The sequence below is a fragment of the Maylandia zebra genome, linkage group LG20 (genome assembly GCF_041146795.1).
Source record: "Maylandia zebra isolate NMK-2024a linkage group LG20, Mzebra_GT3a, whole genome shotgun sequence".
Taxonomy (NCBI): Eukaryota; Metazoa; Chordata; class Actinopteri; order Cichliformes; family Cichlidae; genus Maylandia; species Maylandia zebra.
In genome coordinates this window covers 28,074,174-28,096,610 of record NC_135186.1, presented here as the reverse complement: position 1 = coordinate 28,096,610, position 22,437 = coordinate 28,074,174, and the positions used below count along the sequence as shown (strand labels likewise).

The following is a 22,437-nucleotide window of genomic DNA, read 5'->3' as shown; positions in this document are numbered from 1 at the left end:
ACAAGCTAGTGGCCTCCGCAACTTTAAGATTGCCATTAAACTCTTGCCTTACTCGTGTTTATGGTTGGCTTTGTGTGTCAGAGGAGAAGGGGATTGTAAAGCGGGGCTTTGTCCGTCTGCCATCGATTTATTTCCTTCGTTAGGGTGATGACACTGCCTGCTTATGATGTCCTAGCACAGACTGTAATTACAGAGCACTTCTGTCTTTATTGATGTCACTGTGTTAGTTTAATTACGCTATATTGGGTTTTAGAGTTGCGGCAAGAGCAAAGCTATGATGTAGGGCAAAAATCATCAATGGAACATCCTCTTTTGAAGGCGTCGAGTGCAAAGAGTTGGGATATAATTATTTCATAGAAAGACATTTAAAATAGACCCTGTGCATCTCAACATCTACAAAGGCAAAGAGAAGGTAATCTAAAATTTAATGACTATTTCGTCTGTGTTATGACCAAAGTCAGAGGGAGGAGGCTGTGAATGTGATGAGGGCCTTAATGGAAATGAAACACCTGGGTTCAACCTTGAGAGCGACTGTTTACACTCCCAGTCCCCAGGTGCTGGGGTTGACTGAGAGGAGCAGAGAACCATTGGCGTGTCTGTGTGAGCACAAGTGTGTGTGTGTGTGTGTGTGTGTCTGTGTATAGAGTGTATATGAAGGGATGGGACCCATGGGGAAGCAGTGCCATGTCAAGGTGACCCTTGAGTGGAAGAGGAGGAGGGAGAGGCCACCTGCTTGCTGGCGGTGGCAAAATAAGGGTGACAACCATCCACCTGTCTGAGAACACTCTCATTCCAGACCCCATCTGCCCACCCCCTTTGGGATATCTCCTCCCCAGGGGAACCTGTGACCCTCACTGTCGTCCAGTTCACCAAGCCTTCTGTCCACTGTCAGGAGCCAGCTAAAATTGCCACTGCTCACCTCCGACCGGAGGCCATTCAGGGGCACTGTAATACAGTACAATTCATTGGGGGCTCTGGCGCAGCCACCAGTTGTTTTATTCTACTTCTACTTTTTTGGTTTCAAAGTGATCCAGGTCCCCCGGCCTTATGTGTGAGACTGTGCTATAAGTCTTCTGGCTTGGCTAAGTCATCACACGTAGCCAACAGGAAAGACCTTTATTTGCCCACTTTTCCTCCTCTACCATCTTCTTCAAACTGAAAACTCATCATAGTGTTCTGTAGCACAGATAATCACTGGCCAAAAACAAAGCACTTTGGCAACTCAAACAATGGTCACATATAGCACACTGTCTATTTATCACCTCTCTCTCTCCCTCCCACTGTGCATACAGCTACCCATGTTTCTTCGCATAGTACTGTGGAACACACACAGAATTACATTCTTTCTACATGGCAATCCACCCTGTGGATATCGCTCTTTATTCAAGGACGTCTGTCTGACTGCAGTCAGGGGGCATTCCTGTCTCCCCTGGCTACAGACCTGTGGTGTGGACCTCGGGCTGTATTTGCGTTTTCTCTTTAGGTTTTATCCACATACCTGAGTGGGGTCTAGGTGGAAAAGACCCACCAGACTTCTGACATGTCTTCTGATCTCTCTCAGTCCTCCAGGGCTGACAGACCTACTGTACTCGCCCTCTCTGCAGAGGGATATCTACTACAACGGAGACTGAGAAAGATACAGAAAGTACAGAAATTGATTGTGAAAGAACAAAAAGGGAAAAGATTTAAAAAGTGAAGGGTGTGAGGAGGGCAGATGATACTTAAGTTAAACTGAAACATTAGCTCTTTGTTCTTGACAAAAAGTCTCTGCAAGATAAGAATATGCTCACTGTAAAGCAAATGCCATTTAGAGAAGGTTGCAAGTAGGTTTGTAATTAAGGCAAGTTGGAGCTTAAAACAGCATCTAGGAGCTGGATTTCTCTCATCTCATCTGCAGACCTCGCTGCACGTTCTGCATGATTACCTGTTGACTCATAGCGTATTGATGTTACCTTGGCTGCTTTGTTGGAAATAGACACAATGATATCTCTACCATGGCACATGTCACAATAAGAAGCTGATTAAGTGCTCTGCTGCTTCTCTAGAGTTTTCTCTTGCAAAGGTTTCCTCAGTGGGAAAAAACTGAGAAAGACATGAGAGGCTGTCTAAAGTCCTCCAAGAGAAGACTTATTATAATGATATAATAATAATTATGATGGTAATAATTTCTAAACCTCTAACTGTCATGACAAGAGTTTCTCCACTTTGTTTAGTATAAAGACTGTTTTACAAAAACCTGATCCTGAAGCTTACTACACTTTAAAACACTCACCAAACTGGTCTTAAGCTTGGTGTCTATACTAAAGTCTTAGTCATGTGGTAAAAATCCATTTATCTTTTCTAACGGGTAAAAAAATAGTAGCATCCAGTCGTTGCAGCTACTCCTTTTATGTGAGGTGTCTCACACACTGATGGTCACATTTTTGGGGATTCCTAAAATTATTGTTATAAAGAGTCGAAAACAGAATAGTGAGCCAAAATACACAAACAGGATTCCTGCTTTGCATTTGGGCCCAACTGTTGTTTCAAACTAAAGCAGCAGCACATATATAATCTCTAATAAATGCCATTATTGTGTTGAGTTTATGTAGTAGCTCAATTCTTCTATTACCATATGTCTGCAGATCTGCAATAGTGATTAAAAAAGGTAAACTACTCATAAATCTTTGCTTATCACAGAAAGCTAAATTGCGTCTTGCTACAATTGCATTAGTGTATGCTTTGGCTAAAGGCAAGAGACAGTGATAGATAGTAACAGGGTTTACTACAGGAAGACTGTGAGGTGCAGACAGGGGAAGGGACACTGGGAGACAGAAAACGGTAGAATGTGTAAATCCAGAGTAGTTTAGGATGAACTAAAAATGGTTACGGGAGAGAAATGGGAGTGTGAACAAGAAAAAAAGAAGGTAAGGGGTGGTGAGAGGAGGAGGGCGATGACGAGGAGAGAGAAGGTTGGTCTCATTACTATTAGACCTTCTCTCTCCCTCCAGGCTCAGGTGACCCTGGTTCTCGAGCCCTCTGCCTTGCACACCACTAATCATTTGGTTTTAATCACCGGGATATTCTCCCCCTTTGCCCCTCCCCCACTTCCCCTCCCTTCCCTCCATGCCCTACTGTGCGCCCTAGCTTTTGCCAAGGTCCAGCTAATTTTATTCTAATTGGCCATAGCCTGGGCTGGGACCAATCTGCCTGATTGTCCTTATCCATCCGTCCATCCTGTCTCTGTTCCACTCCTTGTCCTCTCTGTTCTTTTTCATTCTGTCTCTCTCTCTCTCTCTCTCTTTGCTGCCTTCAAAACTTCACGCCTGTTTCTTCAGCTCGTCACTACCTCCTCTCTCTGCCTCATCTCTCTTTCACCTCTAATTCTTCTTTTTACCCATATGCTGCCGCGGCAGCTCCCTCCCACTGTCTTTAATGCCATTCATTGACATCGCACTTGTGCGAATGTTTTCCAATTTCTGTTCTCCCTCTCCTGTTGACCAGACAAAACAAATAGCCTTGATGTTGTCTGCCAACAAAAAGCTTCATGCGACTGCCTTGATCCACACACAATGGCATGAAAGAGAAATGTGAAGCTGTTCAATTAGGGTAAACCTGATGGCTGAAGCCTGACTTTCTCCCTCTTTTTATGAGCGAGTAAGAGGACAGAGGCAGTGCGTCAGATGACACTGGAAAAAATGAAAGTGCTGTGCGAACAACAAAGGGTGATGAGACGCCCGCTGGCCAGAAAGCACAGAGAATTAAAATGAAACAGATATCCCAGTGATATAGCTGTCTTCCTCATAGGCTTGTGTGAGCATAGTACACATTGTTAGATTCCAGCAAAGAACAAATGTCTTTTACTTTGCTATGTTAAGCAGAAGGGCAGTTTTTTGTTGTTGTTTTTTAACCAAAATGTGACTAATTTAAAATCTCAAACTCAAAATATTCTAAAAAGTTTTTATAGTTGCTAGCCTATTGTCAAGTTGACAAAATGTTACTGTACTGGTCATCGAGGCTAACCTTACCAGTCACACTGCAAGCAAAAAATAAGAAAAGCAGATGGAAATCCTACATTACAATCACACGCTACAAATCCCCTACTTTTCTTTTCTCCTCCGGATCAACAGCTCCAATAAATTTTCATTACACCTGTGTGAAGCGCTTCAAATAGAGCCACAGAAGCAGAAACTAATTACTTTCTAATTTATTGACTAATGGCCACAGCCCTGGGAGACAGCTGCAATTGTTCTAACAGTCCTGCTGCTCCGACTGCACTCAGGTCCACTTTAGATTCATAACCAAAATAATTTATCATTACAAGCACATTAAATTGAACCGTATAGACCATAACAGTGGTAATTTATATCATTTTGTTGTTAGGGATGCTTTTCTCTCTCCTGTCTTGAAAGCATGCAATCTAGGGGATAGGATTTGTCTCCAGGCAGTCGTTGTATGTGGCAGGTTCACTTTGTTCTTCAAAGAACTCTTTGTTTTGCACCTCATTCACCATTTGTTGGACCTTAGGGTAGAAGGGAGACGAAAAAAAGAAAGTGTGGCTTTTTTTTTTTTAATTTAAAAAAGTGAGAAGAAGACATCTGTGTTACACATAACAAACACGAGAGTCAAGACTGAGACAGATTATGGTCATCGCTGCTCGTTACATGGCGTGTGTATTACATGACAAGCACACAAACGGTCTCTGAGTCTGGGGTACATTTTTTTGCCATGATTTAGATTCCAGCATTTCTCAGCTAGTTTTTCATCTAGACAAAATCTATGCTATTAATTAATGAATCTTTAGCGATTGTCCCATAATGCATTTCTTTCTTGATGGGAACAGTGCCTTCCAGGATGTCAATGTCCCTATCAACAAGACACAAATGGTCACCCAGTGGTTTAAACAGCGTGATAACAACATTAGCCATGTGTCAAGGCTTTCTTAATTACTACAGAGGATGCCATTTGTGCATTGATTGGATATTCGAAGCGAAGTATTAGATAGCATTTTCCGTTAGTGTCATTAAGATGGAAAGCCCATATGATCATGCAAATACATTATATAAGCACTGATTAGCATTGACCTTGCCCCCTAACAGGGGAATTGCTGGAAATAATGCCAGCAGAAGCATCCGCAAATTAAGAACAGGCTACCAAATTCAGTAACAGAAATAAATCTGGTCTTATTCAATCATCATAGCACACCAAGACAGCGTAACACAATTTAGCATTAATTCATGCCTATAACTATCTTTTGTTTGACTATTTTATTTAAAAGAACAAATATTCTGATGGTCTGAGACTTCAGATTAAAGCAGTTCACTGGATCTGTCTGAGGAATTTCAGCCTCTCAGCAACAACAACCAATAAACCAATAAACCATGCTGATAGTACAAATTTTTCTATTGTGTTGTGATACGAGAAGCTAGAAGTCGACCTCCTGAGGGAGGGTCTGAACAGTAGCAGTTTGTCTCTGCGGTAGGAAAGCTCCATTCACACTTCCCACTGCATGAACATGCCAGCCACTTGCATTTACACTTCTGCTTTTCCGTTTTTCAACCTTTAAAAAGCAAACAGAACAGCAAAGTTGCTCAAACTGTAAAATTCAACTGTAGTTGGCCATCTGTAACAACAACGACAGGTGACCTTTCTCCTGCAGTTTCACCTGCAGTTATTTAAGCTTTTTGTGTTCATGCAGTGCATGCCTGTGTTAGAACCTGTTAGTTGACTGGAAAGTTTATGAAATAGGTCTTAATGCCATTTGGTCTGGTTAGAAATCTCCATTCAGTTCTTCAGTAAAAAGAGCAATCCGTAGAGGCAGTTTACACAAGTCCAAGTGTCCATAGCAACACTAGTAGTAAATCACAAATGATAATAAAGAAAACAAATATCTCTGCTACTCTGGAATATTTGTTGTATCTTTTCTTTTAATTGGCTCACCAATTAAATCTATAACCATATACACACATCATTTGAAGAACACACATGGGCTCCAAAATACCATTTACTCTGCCTCTCTCTGTTCTCCTCTTTAGCCATTCAAGCTTTCACAGCCTGATCAATAGAATTCAGCAGGCCACAAACACAGAGAAGAGGGTGTGTGTGGAGGGGGTCCACTGGGAGAGACAATAAGGACACTGAGAATAAAACTGAGACCAGAGACACACAAACATAGACGCACGCACACTCAAACACACACACGTATACACAATCTGTCCTATATTCCCAACCCCGGCATTTACGTCAGCATCCTGTTTAAGACACTGGCCACTTAATGGAGCATAGCCAAGGCAGTATGTGTATTTGTCCGTGCCTGTGTGTGCGTGTGTGTGTGTGTGTGTGTGTGTGTGTGTGTGTGTGTGTGTGTGTGTGTGTGTGCCACTTCGACGTGTATGTGTAAATAATGTTGGGCAGAGAGAGTTTACCTGCTACAACAGAGGCAAAGGAAGGACACACTACTACAGTGGAACACACACAAAGTCAAGCACAATAGCCATTAAATCAAAAGCAATCTCTTTGCTCCTGGCAATTTATACTGAGAGTTCTCACACATGCATGAACATGAACATACACATACAGAAAACTGATGAATACCACTATCAAATACACTGTGAGACTATTAGGTTACTTCAAAAGTGTGGAAAAAAAATGTGGGAGGAAATGAATGACATTCCAACAGTACATCCTCTCCAAACCTGAACAAAATGTGTCAGCAGTGGGAGTATAAAATCTCTGAATGAGAGTTTTTTGGCATAGGAGATATGGAGAGAAATCAATTTTAGGGCCAAGTATGGTGCCAAGGACGTCCAGAAGGGCATAGCTCTGTTGATCTGTTCATATCAATTTGCTCCTTCCTGCAGACAGAGAATGCCACAGTGTGCAGCGCTGCATCTTTAAGGAATATCGCCATGATAACGGTGCCATAAAACACATCATTTTACAGTCAAACCATCTCTGTCTCAAATGCACTTGGAGCGGAAGCCATTTTCAAGCAACATAAAGTTTAACATGGCGCTACATCTGCCGAGCCGCTAGCTTCCACAGTACATGGGACTGAGCAATTTAATTAGGGGACATTGTGTAGCGCTGCAATGAGCTCCACCCTCTCTATCTGGACCTAATACCTCCTAAACTTGTGGTCATCTCTAAAAGAGCAGGGTGCATGCTAAACTGCATTATCCAGTATGCAGTCAGACACCAGTCACACCATTGTGACACAAAATCCTTGCCTGAATGCCTTTATACAGATGAGCAGTTTGTTTGTATCAGGCACCAAGTTTCCATTTCTAAATAGCACGAGTAGGACAGATTTATGTCTACTTGTGGTTGCTAATGATCTATTATAACACAACACTGTTGCTGAATGCAAAGTATACTCATATTGAGATATTTGTGACCATCCAGTCGTCTTGGCTGTGTGGAATATGGCATTTCATTTAACTTAAACTGAAATTTTCTACATGAATACGTATCGGAAATAAACCTATTCAAAGGCTAGAGCAATTCTACGTAAAACCATACCGAAACATTTTGGAAAATAAAGTAGAGATTTAGATGAGTTGCTTTGATAGTTATTAGTCAACTGAGAAGTGGCTTTACCCCTGCAGAGATAACTTTTTGAATAATGTCTCCCTTGAAAAGTCTTAAAGAAAGTGTCCCTTAAAGTTTGCCTGATTTCTAATGGATCCTTCCTCCACTGAGCGTTTCAACTGCCTGCTTGAGAAGCAACCAGACCACTAATGCACCCTAACTCAAGATATATAGATTACAGATTCCCATGCCTAAAGTTTGATTTTTACCTTGACCATCTGAAAGCAGGATCCCAATATAAATTTAATGGCTCGGTGGTGATGGAGGGCTGGGAATGGTGAGGGACATAAAGCCTTACTAAAAGCCAAATGACATATATGCAACCTAGAAAGTAAACATGCTGCATGTCAAGGATAGTGCAAACACTATAATGTGTAAAATAAGTTGTGAAAACCATAGCTTCCGCATCATTTGTTACCCAAGAGGTGAGGGGCACAATATAGGTTCCCTAATGGCAGTTCAGATAAACATGTGAGGTGTTTGGCTGTGGGTAAGAGGGGATTGGCCAGATGGAGACACAAAGGCAAAAGTTCAATTAAAATGTTGAGCGAATCAATTTGTTTGCCTTAATTACTTTGTTAATCTGTTGAAGCATCTACTTAAAAAAAAAATCCTGTGTCACATTTTCTGCTGTGATAATGGAGCTGCTGAGAGGGAGGGGCAGTTGCTTGGGTTGAGTGCTTTTTAAATGGCTCACCCTCTGGTTCTAAACACATCGCTCAGTATGTCTTCTCGCCCATCCCTGAGTCTCTTTTGGTGGGGTGTGTTGGTAATGAGGGCCTCCTGTAGTGTTGCGCTCCACTCCTCTGTTGGTGCAGAAAAGCGCACCCCCGCCATGTCCTGACATTCTGACAGATAGGAGCCGTGGAAAGCATATGGCCAACGTGGCAATGCCTCCAACGTCCTCCAAACTGTCGTAGGGCTCAGGCATAATGAGTGGTAGAGATGAGACCAAGTCCTACACATAGGAAACGTTAGTCATCGAATTCTTTTCCTCATTTACCAAGGATCAACTAGACAACTTGGTTCATATAAGCGTCGAGAGATCCCATAAATTTGTGACTTCATCATGACAGAGCCAGATTGGAACTCTTCAAGACCCAGAGAATATCTAGGCTGACTGCCAGACGTTTGTTTTATAAAACAATGCGAGATCTTGCAGATACATTTAAATGTACACACTATAAATTCAGCAGAAAGAAATGTTCAGCTGGTTCAGCCGTTGGGCTGCTTTCTACATGGATCACAACATAGAGTCAAATGGCAGATCGGGGTGGAAACAGAGAGAGACGTCTCTGACTGAAGCACAAGTGAGTGATGGTGTGTTGGGCCAGGAAGTGGCTGCTCTCCCTGTCAACTGTCAGTGCTGTTAATGTCCAGAAGCTGAGGTCCACGGTGACTAGACCTGATTTTAGATAAGGCACCCATCCAGCCATGCCCTCGACATGGCCTCCCTCTGGCCCAGACTACTCTGCCATTCTCCTCTCCTCCCTCTGTCTAGCCTCTTATCCCAGACCGTCTAGACACCTCCCAGCATGCAATCCCTCACCCCAGCCAACCCGGGCCGTTCTTAGCTCTTCTGCTTTCTCCCCTCTCAACACTGTGTCACAAAACTGGCTGCTTGAGTGCTGTGAAGGGCTACTGAAAAGGACAGAACAATGCCAGGCAGTTGTCTCTCTTACTTTTTTTCAAGCCACTCCCTGCAAGGCTTAGAAAGCACTTCTCGGCATTGCATTTCAGTCCTTCTATGAGAGCAACTGATATTATAACAATCTAAGATAAAGTTTATCATAGTCTCAAGTGTTGACTATACACGTAGTTTGAACAATTATAACAAGGCAGTCAGCCCCAAGCATTCCGTGATGTAGACACACCTCTGAAAAACAAAAGTAACAAGTGAAAATGCTTCATCCACTTTTGTGTTTGCAGAAAGAATGTGAATGTGAACAACGAGAAAGCTAAGAGGCAATTACCGATGGCTTCGAGTACAGACTGATCTACTGGTAGCGGTAAAACTACCCGAGAGGCTGTGCTCTGTAGCTACAACTGTCAGAGAAGCCACAGGGTGTGTGTAAAGGACGAAGACCTTTGCACCCTCATTGTCCAACAGGTGGCGTATACATACCACGCATTAATAATAGCCCTAATGAAAAGCCCTTTAACCCTAATGCGCTGTAGCAGAATGCATGGGGTTGCAATGTATCAGCTTTCCTTTTCACAAAGCCAGAGCCTCATACCCATGACTGATCTCTATTAAATTACATGGATTAAATCACAGATCCTTAATTAGGCCCCAATAAAAGTGTCATGCGGCTTTTGAAACCTCTGAGCATGCTATGATTGGATAAAAATGTGAAAACATACTAAATGAAACTGGTTTACCACTGAGTGTGCGCCCCATGACTCTTGAGTGGAGCAGCAAAGCAGGGGGAAATAAAGTGTGGAGAAATAAGTAAGAGAGAGAGAGAAGGGAGACGCAGATGCAGAGAAAGAGCAAGAGGGGAGTCTCAGGGCGAGTCACACCTCTTTGCCTCAGAAAAGCTCTTAAATTCCATGTGTGACCTAGGGGAGAGAGCTCTAAAGAGTCAGCCTAAGATACTGTGATACAGAATCTGACTGTTGCACAGCAATGAGCTAATACTGTCGGCCACAAGCAACACTGACAAGTTCCACGTGCATGGCATACAGCTTCTAGAGGTAGGAAAATCATTGCATGCAAGCATGAAATTTATTACGTGTGCATACAAAGTATAAACCTGCATAGGCTCCCTTCTAAACACTTCAGAAAACACATCAGGGACTCGATTCTCTTTAAAAATTGTAGCGTAATGTTTCCCTGCTCCTCTGGACCCTTGCATTGCCTAGTGTCAGGATGGCCAGAAGCTTTTAAGTGCTTTAAACCCATAATAACCCTAATGCTTTGTCTCCCCCTGTGAGCTTTGTGTTTGTTCGTAGGAAAATGAAATGCGATCGAAATAGAAGCAAAGATGGGGATGTTCAGACATTTTGGAGGTTGCTGGGGATTTGCCGTCTGTAAAGGCATTAAAAAGGGAACAGAGAATAGACAGACTCCAAGGATGTGTTATGTGGTGACAGGGAAAGTCTGAGAAAGGCTGGGATAAAACTGTGAACACATACAGGAGCACAGCACACAGTGGGCTTCTTATTTTGCCCTCTTCTCCTCTTGCACATTGGCTTGTTATGTTGTTTGTGATGTTTCTATTTTTGAGAACATGGGATTGAAAAAGATCCAGATCCACTGCCACAATGCATCGCAGGGAATAGTAAGCGCACACACAAACAAAAAACAGCCCCCAACCACTTTCCTACTTGCCACTAATCCTCTCATTGCCAAATTGTGGGTGCAGTCACCCCTTATTCACTTCTTGAGGGACAGAGGGGGAAAACACAGCTATGGCTCTAGCTGTGAACAGACCACCCGATCTTCCCTTCAAAATGAGTCTTCTGCCAGAAGACACCAGAACGGTAGGTGGTACTCTCTCACCATTACATTTCGCTTTTATCTCACTTCCCCTTTGCCTCTCCATCCTCCTTTCGTTTCTACTTTTTCTCACTCTTCTTCTTATACTGTAAACCGCCTAAGGTGATTATGGATTGCGATGGTGGTGGGTGGGGAAGGCAAATCCCTGTCTTTGTTTCCTTAAAATAGGTTTATTATTACTCAATACAGTTGAGAACCTCTGTGAGATTAACATTGTGGTTAGAGCTTGTAGGTTGCATCAATCGCAGCGTGTCGGCATATCAGCAGGATACACAAGAAATCAAACACATTCACTGGGGACACATAAAACTGAGTAATAAACTCATATTGAATATCTTTTAATCAAATACACCATCATTCAGCTGAACAGAACTCGATGCCACGGGCCTCTGAAGAAGATGCTAGAAATGAGCCAGTGACTGGTGGCTGGCTGTGTTTTGTCTGAACAGTGTTGCTCTGTTTGGAGGTCTGCATTGGAGCAGAGCCATGCCAACCATTACAGCATCACTCTATTTTCCTGTCTGGTTTTCTACCTGTCTGTCTTCAGTGTGTCTATATGTCTGTCTCTCATACTCTCTCTTTCAGGCACAAAACCAAGGTGCACATTAGGTGCTGGTGCTGCACATTTGATGCTTGGCTGTCACTGTATCATTGTCTGGTGACATAAAGCGCAGTAAAGCACTGAGCAGTGATGAAATGGAGGTGTTTTAAACCTGCGCTTGCTGGCACATTTCTTGCCTTTCAACCAATGTCATCTGGAGACTGTTATCATCCCACTGTGAAAGTAGCCAATCCACACCCAAAATACTGAAGAGAGAAAGGAAACGGGAAAGAGCTTCTTCCACATCAGTACTTGCTCCATTATTCCGCTGGAGGCTTGATTAGACAGAGGGGATAATTTACGAGCCACTTCATTGCCAATTCAACGGGCACATCACCTGTAAATAATTGAAACCCTTCATGTCCGTTCCGACATAATCATATCGCTATCATGCTAATGTATCCAGCAGTGCTTTCCTTTGGGTCAGGCGTGGGACTGCTTTAAATCTTGGCTGACCTGTCTCCATAACTCTCCAGAGCGCAGCACTAACCTCTAGGAAACAGAAAAAATGACGATGATTGACTACACCAAGGAACGATGAAAAATTAAAAATACAGCAAACAAATACCTGACTTCTCAGCAAGCCAGCCGTGGATTGCAGGTGGAGGGCGGGAATTTTGCACTGGCTTGTTAATTATTTTTGCTTATGATGTGCATAAGAAAGATTCATCATCTTCTCATTTATTTATCTCTCTCTGAGTTCTATCAGTCAAGCTGCAGTTTAAAAAGACGGCAAGATTTGAAAGGTTGTAGAAATTATGATAAGATGAGGGAGACAAGACAAATCAAACCCTTTGCTTTTTATTGTAGGGAATTGTATCATAGTGGGAATTGTCTCTATCAAACACTCCTAATTATATGACTGTTTAACTGAATTGATGGCTATTTTTCTTACTTCATTTTAAAAATGTCATGAATATTAATTAATCCAATCTGAAATGGTTCTCACCTTTCCTTCTGCCCACTCCTCTCAAATGTGCATGACAAGAAGATTTGAATAATTTATCAATTGACTTATATTCGAATTGATTAATTCACTAATGCAAAATTAATACATGGTTATCCAGTACATTCCATCCCCGACACTCTGTCTCGTCTTTTATGAAGTAGTTAAAGAAGTAAGGGTCTTGCCTTGAATAAAGTACTGACTGACGAAGCGGGCAGGAATGTCCACCTACTACAAATGTAATGATGTTTCATTAGAATCAACAGTGTCTCAGTCAGACTAAGACAGGTAAGAACAACCTGAGTATTTCATGGTGAGTGAGGCATGTGCACCGGGGAACAGCTTTCTGCATGGTTAGGTAACAACTGACATCAAATAAATAAATGAAGGAATAAAAATCAATAGTCAAGCAAAAAAGGGATGAAAGCAAACTGTGGAGGTCAGCCTGGTCGGTGAAGGTCAAAGTTTAAGTAAATAAAGGAGCTATGAACCTGAATGCGCTGTGTATTAGTGGCCTTGATGTGTAAGGCACACAGCAAGTCAGGTTACTGCTCTTTCGTGGTTGCAAAAAGAGGAGAAGGTGCAAAGGGTCAGTCCTGCCATTTGACGTTTTTACACATTTTAATGGTGCCAAAAGGCAACTCATCATCTGCTGTACTTCCTGTACTGCAAAGCTCAGTTGGGGTGAAGAAATGGGACAGAATGTGTGCCAGTGTGTGTGCGCGCGTGTGTTTATGCACACTCATGTCGTGCCTGTTCTTTGCTGGTGATTCACCATGCTCTCTGGCAACGGCCCAGGACCTATTTTCTCCTTCTCTTTACATAACAGCGAAAAGTATCATCGAAGCAGTGTGTCCTGTCCTTTCTTTTCCTCCTCCTCCACCTCCTCCTCTTCACAGTCCTCTGCCACTTCCTTTCCCCATCCTCCACCTTTCTGTATGTGTGGGAGCTTTTAAGACATGACTGCGTTCTGCTCGGTGGTGCTACTACTGTACACCAATAGGATCATAAAGTGACAAGTCATGAACAGACTTTCACAGACCGCACCCAAAGCAGAGAGTGGCAGACCAGATTCTAGGGAATGGCATAGAGAGGTGCGTGGGATGGAAAGCTGTTTAAAATACCCCCAAGGGTTTTCGAAAGGCCCAGGATCTGCTCTCCGCTACACCATATGCCTACAGGACAGCACCCAACTGGGCACCAGGGTATGATGGGCTGAAAATAGGGACTTGCAGTCACAATCCTCACCGTACTGGCCAACACACGGCGATTCGGCACCAACGCTGCAGTGTGACAACGTGAAAGCAAAAAGTACAAAAGAAGGTGGAGAGCAAAGGGGGGTTCAAAGGAGAGTATGAAGGCAGAAAAGGGAGAGGAGCTGAAGGGAGTTTGCTTTATGGGGAGGGATGAGGGTGAAGAAGACTATGTGTGTATGTGTTGTGAGTTACAGGGTCTGTGTAGGAGAGATGTGTATGCAGGGTTTAGTCACTGGACTTCTCAGTGACTCAGGTGTGAATAATGTTGGGTCTTCTTTGTGTGTATGTGAGCGAGAGAGAGAGACCCAGGGGGAGAGAGAGCACAGCAAAGTGCTGGGTCGGTGTAGGGCTGGACATCTATGTGTCTGGGTGGCTGAGGGCGAGCTCAGCTGTGTCTATGGCCTGCTCCACGACAGCCAGCCTGCACGCTGCTCACCGGTGCAGAAGCGCTAATTGAATTAAGTCTTTATTATCAGGCTGCAGAGGCAGCACTTCTCCCCATCTCGGCCCGCTTGGCTGACACTTTCTCCTTGAACACCTGCTTGACATCAACTTCCTCCTCTATTTATTTATCCCTTCTCTCCTGTGGCCAGCTACTGGCTGCACTCCTTCCTCCTCTCCACCTCTTTCTCATATTGGCATAACAAACAAGGCTAGGCATGCTTATTTTTCATACTGCTTTTGTCTAGCTGTACTACACAATAATCCTCAACTTGTATAGACTAACTTGGAGCCCTCTACCACAGTCCTAAACTTTAATGTACTAATCTTTAATGTCTATTACCATACAGAAAGTGGCACATAATAAAAAGGATTAATTTCAAAGACAGATCATGCCCTTCCTGGCCTTCAGCAGCAGCAGCCCTGTTGCATGTAGGGGGAATAAAGGCAATAAAACTAGATGATGTTCTATGTTCTTTTGAATGGTCTCTAGTGAGCAAGCTGGCCAGGGTAATAAACAGCAGCTGGGATGCAAACTAACATATATCTAGTCCCCTGTCCATTTCCACTAGCCTCGGGCTCAGGCTGCTTCCCTGGGTTTGGCTTGGGCATTACTTTAAAGGACAGACAACAAGAGGCGCTATTAAGTTGGCTTGGAGTCTGAGGCCCTGGCACTTGGCACAACACTAGCTGTAATCTATTGACCGTTTGCATTCTCCCTCCCATGCCCCAAAACCACAGGACTTTTCTCTATCTGTCAGTTGATTCCATTGCTCACCTCCCTCCATCTCTATCTGCTGTTTACCCACTCTATTTTTCTCTTTTTTTCTCTCTCTCGTCCAATGTCAGCTTAATCCCCCTCCATTCCATCTTTCCCCTGCTCTTTCGTCTGTTTGCGTATGCCCCCCCCCCCTCTTTCTCCTCACCACATCCATCACTATTCCTCCCATCTCCATCTCGTCTGTTCGCTTCTCTTATCGACATGTTTCCATTTTCTAAACTGCTCTCGCTCAATCATATTCACTCTTCCTTCAATGACCATTTTTCATTTTCTCACTTTCATTCACTCTTACGTTATGCTATCAAGGTTCACCTGACTCCTGTCCTCCCAGCTTTCCCAGGTGGGCCTTATTTCACCCAGTCTGCAAGGCCTGTCCTTGTCAGTGCTGTTGACTGGGTGGAAGCAGTGGGGTACAATGACCCAGTGTGTTGTCCCGACACAATGGGACAACCAAGTGTCACTATGCAAACAGCTCGGTTTTTCCCATGATGATTTGGGATGAAAATAACATAAGAGAAGCGGAAAATGCAGATAAAAAGAAGAGGGTGGTCCCACTACAGTGGCTCGCTAAACATTTTCTCCAGTTACATGTCATGCGGGCTTTTTTTAATAGCCCCAGCTTGATTTAGGACGATATCGCAGTCTTAGAGTCTTAATTTCAGTGTTAGCTAATGAAATACCCCCTCATCTTCTATGCCTTTGTTTCTTTATGTATCGCTCTTTGAGCTGTCTCCTCACCCTCTTCCTTTCTCTTTCTCTCTCTCTTGCTCCTGCTGCTCCTGTCCTTTTCCACTCTCCTCTGAAACTCTGCCAGCCAACGAGTGCCACAAAGCATTAGGACCAAATACTATCAGACGCCCTTCTCAGGCACATCCTACACATCTCCCCCCAACACTTATACACACGCACACAGTCACTGAAGGTCCAGCACTTCCTCACACCATTTGCCAAACTTGATGACAGAAACACAGCTTACACATAGGGCTATGGAGGTTTTATTCACAATGACAGACTCACCCAGATACCAAGTCTCTTCCAAAATTGACACACACATGGTATACAGGACTAGCGTGGTTTTTATTCAAAACACACACAGTTTCAGCTGTAATTATGTACACATGGTAGCTCCATATACTCATAAACACCTGCATAATTGCACAGTCATGAACTCTCAACTTTACGTGTATGCACATATCGTGTGCATACACATGAGTAAATTCACGCATAAGCATTAAACACAATCCCCTCTATCTATGTCTTTCCCACTGTCACAGACAGAAATTCACATTCATAGGCACCCTACACAATAGCAAACACCATACACAATCGCAAACAAACAGTCATTAGCAGATCTCAGGCTGCCTCTCAGTTCTTCTCTACTCTGTTGTTGGTGTACCCGCGCCTCTGGGGTGGCACCACTACTGTAGGTTTTAATAAAAGCATTGTCTTTGGAAGCTGTCTAAAGGGACTTGGTTTCATTTTGGAGTGCTGCTGCTGCTGTTTCTGTTGCTGTGGATGTGGGAGGAGAGAGGGCTATTGCGCTGGGACGTGGGGGCGGCTAGGTTCAGTGTCAATGCAGGGCCCTCCAAGGACTGGTGCTTATTGTTTGATAGTTTCAATATACAATGTGTGGGTGCGTGTGTGTGCGTTCGTGTATGTGTGTGTGCGTGAGTAAGAGAGAAGGAGTGTGTTCTGTGGTCATGTAAGCACATGTGTAAATGTATGCGCTCCAAACTAGTGCAAAAGTCAAAGCAAATAGCTGACACAACCCACCACTTCAACTTTCTAACAGCTACAGCTAGTCTACTGTATCGCTGCATACAGTAGACTAGCAGGTGTAAAAGCGGGGTCTCTGTGCTGTGTTTTGCAACGGATTGCTTTTAACCAGTTCAATAAAACAAACAGTGAAGACAAGAAGCACTAATGTGCAACTGCTTCAACATGAAACCATGTGATGTTCAGGGGACGCTCACGATAACGAGCTCTCTCTGTACTACACACAGGTGTCCATTAGCTCTTTGGGCTGACCAATCTGTGACACCATCTAGTCAATAGTTACTCCATCTGTCAGCATTCAAACACCTCTAAACAGCCCCTTAAGGAGATATTTGTGTCATTTATGATGGATAATGAATGCCTGTTCTCAACAGGAGCGCAATGTTATGCCCATGATGAGGTCACATCAAATGTTATTGTCTAGATTTGGAACCGCAATTCTTTTCCCTTCCTTCTGTTTCTACCTTTCTCCCACAGGCACCTTCAGATCCCATCAACTGAAGCAGTATGGTCACATCTTTAAAAAGCCAAAAGGAAAGAATGAGTATGGCTCTCCGGAAGGATGCAGTAGAGGAAAATCCTAATTGTCCCTTTAAGTGTGTTCCCTCCTGTGGAGTGAAGGTGCGGGGTAACGGCCATCTTAAATCACAGCCTGGCCGTGGCCTTCATTAAAGCCATAATGCCAGGCTCTCCCTTTAATGGAAATGGAAGCCAGCGAGGCTGTGGGTGTAAATTAAAGTGTAAGGCCCGAGTAGGGAAAGATTTCCCCAGCTCTGACAGGTGCGGCCTGAATTAGCTGTAGTGCTGTTCAAGCAGTCAGTGGGAGAACACTGGTATTGATTTTAAGCACTGTTGCACTTCCTATCTGAAAGGGAATGTGTATTACTAGAGCTAAGCACATCAATCACTCAGCATTCCACCATTCTCCCCTGGCATGCTTCAGATTTTGAAACGATAAACAAACAGAAACAGACCCAAGCAAAAGATAACACTGGCTGTACTGCTACTGTATGCGCATCAGCATGAACCCAGAGATACGTCTATGCATGTATGAAACAGGTCCACTTCGTTTTATCTTCCTCGTGTTGACAGGATGCCATCTCTATTCAAGGCATGTACAGCATCGCGTGACACCTTGGTCAAACAGCTGGTGTCAGCTCCTTGAGCTCTGACTGTGGCCCACTCCCATCTTTATGACCTGCATGTGTCAGAGCTGTTGCATGCATGCGGTGCAGCCATGTAGCGCTGTGCTTCTCTGTGCATGACCCTGCTGCTCATCTTTGCCTCCCATCATGCCCCACTAACCTGGAGTAAAAGCCCTGGCTGGGGGAGAATTAGCCTACTTAGCCTATTCCCCACAGGGGTCAACCCACACACAGGCATGCACACGGTGCACCCACAATCAGATGCATATACACCCGCCGAAACGCACCTGAAGATTTGTGATGACAAATGATAAGGCATCACTTAAGCACAGGTGTTCCAAGCATGACCTTTCACCCGTGACCTTGAACAGAAAATTTTCATGTAGAGCCTAGCCATCAATCAGCTACCATCAATCACACATATACGCCTCATCCTTTGACTCTCGCCAACCTTTCCTGGCCCCGACATCCATCACTACACCCTACTCTTCCACTGACATCTGGAAAAATACAAACACTTCACAAGCTTTCTCGCTGACTCTCCTGTTGGCAAACACACATACAGAGTAAACACACACATCTTGTGCTGAAAAGACAGGTACTCTAAAACATGAGATGTGTTATTGTGTTGTCAGGTGATCTGTAGATGTACACTAGGAACTGCTCCCTGATGACATATCTGAGATATCAGCACCTGTGCTACGAGATGACATGGGGCTGAAATCCCTGAGCACACTAAGACCACTGCATCACATACAGCAAGTGGTGACAGACTGTGGCCATCACTATCCTGAGGACCATTTGTATAGAAAGTCACTGGATCACAAGTCTCTCACATCTCACACAAGAGTCATTTTTAGCCTGTCTTGTGCACTATGATGCCAGTACTGTGACATTTGTAGCTCTCCAGGACCCCAAAACGTGGCCTTTTTTTGATTACGATCCCTTTTTTATTCCTTAAGGTCACTTAAGGTACTAGAGCAAGATAAAAGAATGCGTATACATTGAAGAGGAAATAAAGGTGACTGTAAAGCCAACTACACAGGTCACACGAAAGAAAAAAGTGTGATTTTGAATTCATTTTGGTAAATTAGACAGAAGTGGCTTGGGAAGAAGGAAGGATTCTTGATTTAAAAAAAAGGGTGTGCCTGATGCTCTTTTGGCCTAGAATTAAACCAGAGAACATATTTTAATTGGTAGTGTTTTAATGCAGGACTATTATCAATGTCCCTCCGAGGCAGTGGAAGAGAGGAGGGTATGCGAGCAATCGGTTCTGTGCCAGTAAGCCCAGAGTCCACTTACGCACGGATGAGGTTTGCTAATAATGCCAACACAGCAATTCAAACTCAAAGAAAAAAAGAAGATAAAGAAAGATTTAACATTGATTAGCTTATTCTAAATGCATGAACATGTAAACTTAAGCAAAAGGGATCATGTTTAAATAGGCTGTATATGCTGGAGCTAAGAAAAGATTTTGTGGTCTTACAGTGCGACACTTCTGTTTGATAGTCCAACAGAGGCCAAAGATGCCAACTCTAAAGCTGTATAATACGAAAAAGATTATCCAAATACACTCAAACTGAAATGTATCTAATGCTGTTAAATGTAAAAGGTTGCTATCACAGCTGCATTCATTAACAGTCATTATACCATGTATGTTAAATAATGGCATCACAGCCAGTGCTGCCACAGACACATTCTCTGACATTAAACTGCTTTTGCTGAAATTTGCTGAAAAACTGAGGAGGACATGCAAATTGGCACTATATGTATCTGCATATATTAATAAAATAAATTAGGTCCCATGCTGGAAAAACGATTCTATTTCAAATATAGCACTAGCTCTTGGCATTTTGTTCAACATGGGGGTGTAACATCTGACCTAGACAGTGGAGTGGCGAATGTGCAGACAGATAGAGGCACATTAACATAACATTCACAGCAGATGCTGCAGCAGTGCATGTTGTGTTAATTGGAGTGCTAAAAGGCAGTTATTAGTCATTATTAATATTCTATAATTTATCTGCAAACTGTAAACTTTTCTGAACAGCCATCAGCACCCTGTAATATTAAACATCCTACAGTAAACTTGAAGGTAATTTTGAGCCGCGCATAAGGGAAATTGCCTTGGAAAGAAAAAAAAAGGAAAAAACAAAAATGTAAATTTTGACTCACAGAGTGTAATACTTGCAGGACTATAAATCTTAAAAACCCTATGTTTTAAAGAGGGCAGTGAGTGTAATGGTCTTACCTTGTTTTAGGGGATGTCGTTAGCCATTCTTCATGCTTTTCAAATGTTATCAAGTAAGCTGCGATCTCCTGTGAAAAAGAGACGAGAGGAGAAGGAAGTGAGTGAGGCTTAGATATGTCATCTTTAATCACTCTGCTCTTGTGTTTGTTATACATCGGTGAGACTGCTTCATTGATATTCAGACAGTTTAACCAGCAGTGCAAACACAGGAAAGACGGAAACCGGGGCAGTGCTGGGGAGTTCAGCCAGGTAAATGCAGACTGCTAAAAGTAAAATGAAAGACAGAAGTGGAATGCAACTGAGGTCAGATCATCTTCTGAGACTATCTTTGTTACAAAAGCTTTGATCAGGTTCTCCTCAGAGGACATCAAGGTGCTTTCTGAAAGATTGACGTCTCTGTGTTTGAGAGTGAGCAGCTTTTAACATTTTTGGTCCGATCCTCCCCCAAATCCCTTTGATCTGCCCTTGACACTTCTCTATGGATCAATCCACTCTTTAACCTTTGAATGATAATTACACGCCAGTCTCACAATATTGACATGTGTGTGTATTGCTTCTTCAGAAAAGGCAGTAGATCCTTTGGAGTCAGTTGTGTACAGAGATGCTATAGACACCATGCTTTTTAAAAAAAAGCCCAAACTGCCACTGGCATAAATAGAGATACTTCAAACACTTTCATGTTTCCCATGCTTGCCCTGCCTACTGCATCAGTCTGAGTGTAAGGGAGAACACACTGGACCATACCCGGCCATTTTCTCACCAAACTAATGGGCAGAAATAAAAAGCACTTTGGATGCTGGTAGACAACCTAATGATTACCAGCGACAGCCAGTAATTCACTCTTCAGCAAGAACATTTGTCAGACTAGAGAGAGCTAGACACAAGGACAGAGCTGCTGCCATCTTCCACAAAAACACTGTCTTTTCAGTTTATAAGGATGCGTGTCTCACCTCATGTTGGAGTGTCAACAAACCTTTAAGAGTAAATGTGTTTCTAAGATATTGTCTTCTTTGGTTTGTGAGGATAGGGTTTGAAAATAGCTTCCTTTGGGACTAAATGCTGTTACTTCACCTGCCCACACGGGGCAATAATGTCAACAAAAGCAGCAGCTGTTTCAAAAGTGCAAACTGGAAAAATATGACACATCCAGTGTGTGGCAGCATAAAGCAAGCACATAAACCAGGACCATTTCTTCATTTCTTCCATCATTTTCTCTTCAAATTCATAAAAATTCTAAAATATGCACCACTGCAAGAAGGCACCAACTGGGCCTTCAAGGCCGTGTCACAAGTGTGACCTGGCACAGACACTGGCGATAGCCCATGGGGATGCTGCAGGGTGTGTGGTGTGAGGGGTTTCCAGGCTGTCAGGGTTACCAACAAAAAAGCGATGGTAGCATGACTGGCAGTGTTGCCTCCAGGTGCACACTGGGAGATAATGCCCTGTTGATTAAGTTCTTGTTCTCCTGCCATAATGACCGGAGGCACAGAAGCCATGACAAGATGGCATCTTGACTTAATAAAATAACAGAAAGGAGATGAGGCTTTTCTAAAGGAGCTCAGGCAACTTTTGCTATGCAACAGAAAAATAAAACAGCATTGAAAGTATAAGAGCAGACAGTAACAACCTTGTTGATTTAATGAGCAAATAATCTTGTTATATAGACACCAAAACACATAGAGAATGTGTGCTGAGCCAACAACAACAATTACAATATTCAAAGAAAAAACACAAACTAACCAGGTATCAAAAGGCATTACTGTTCTGCATCCATTAAACTGGACTAACGTGCCTGTGATGTTATTTTGTGTTCATTCTGGGAGTTATAAACGGCAACAAGAAGCTCCTTCAGTGACCTTTGTGCCTGTTAGCACGAAGCCCTTTCCATCATTCTTGCCTTTAAAATCCAACCACAGCTCCAGTCTCAGTCGCAGAGGATGAAATAGAGGGCCACATGGTCCCATATTTAGAAAAATTTAAACAAACAAGAAAGAAAGAAGCATGGCCCTTCCTCTGGCTCTTTCTCACCCCTCCCTGTCTGAACAGATGCCAGGGATTATTCCAACCCCCCGACCAGCCATAAAGGTGCAATAATCTTATGGTGAGGAAACAAACAAAAACAGACGTGCAGCCATTAAACAGCTGCAAGGAGACAAAGTTTGCATGGGC

At 43.2% G+C, this 22,437-nt stretch overlaps 1 protein-coding gene across 9 annotated transcripts in view; it reads right to left on the bottom strand.

Annotated features, from left to right (window-relative positions):
- camta1a (calmodulin binding transcription activator 1a) overlaps positions 1-22,437 on the bottom strand; it is a 283,929-nt gene that overhangs the window by 139,817 nt on the left and 121,675 nt on the right. For all 9 annotated transcript variants that reach the window (XM_004546316.4, XM_004546315.4, XM_012917837.4 and 6 more), the window contains one exon: positions 20,269-20,336. In XM_004546316.4, the coding sequence (XP_004546373.1) occupies positions 20,269-20,336 (68 nt within the window). The remainder of the gene's footprint in view (positions 1-20,268; positions 20,337-22,437) is intronic.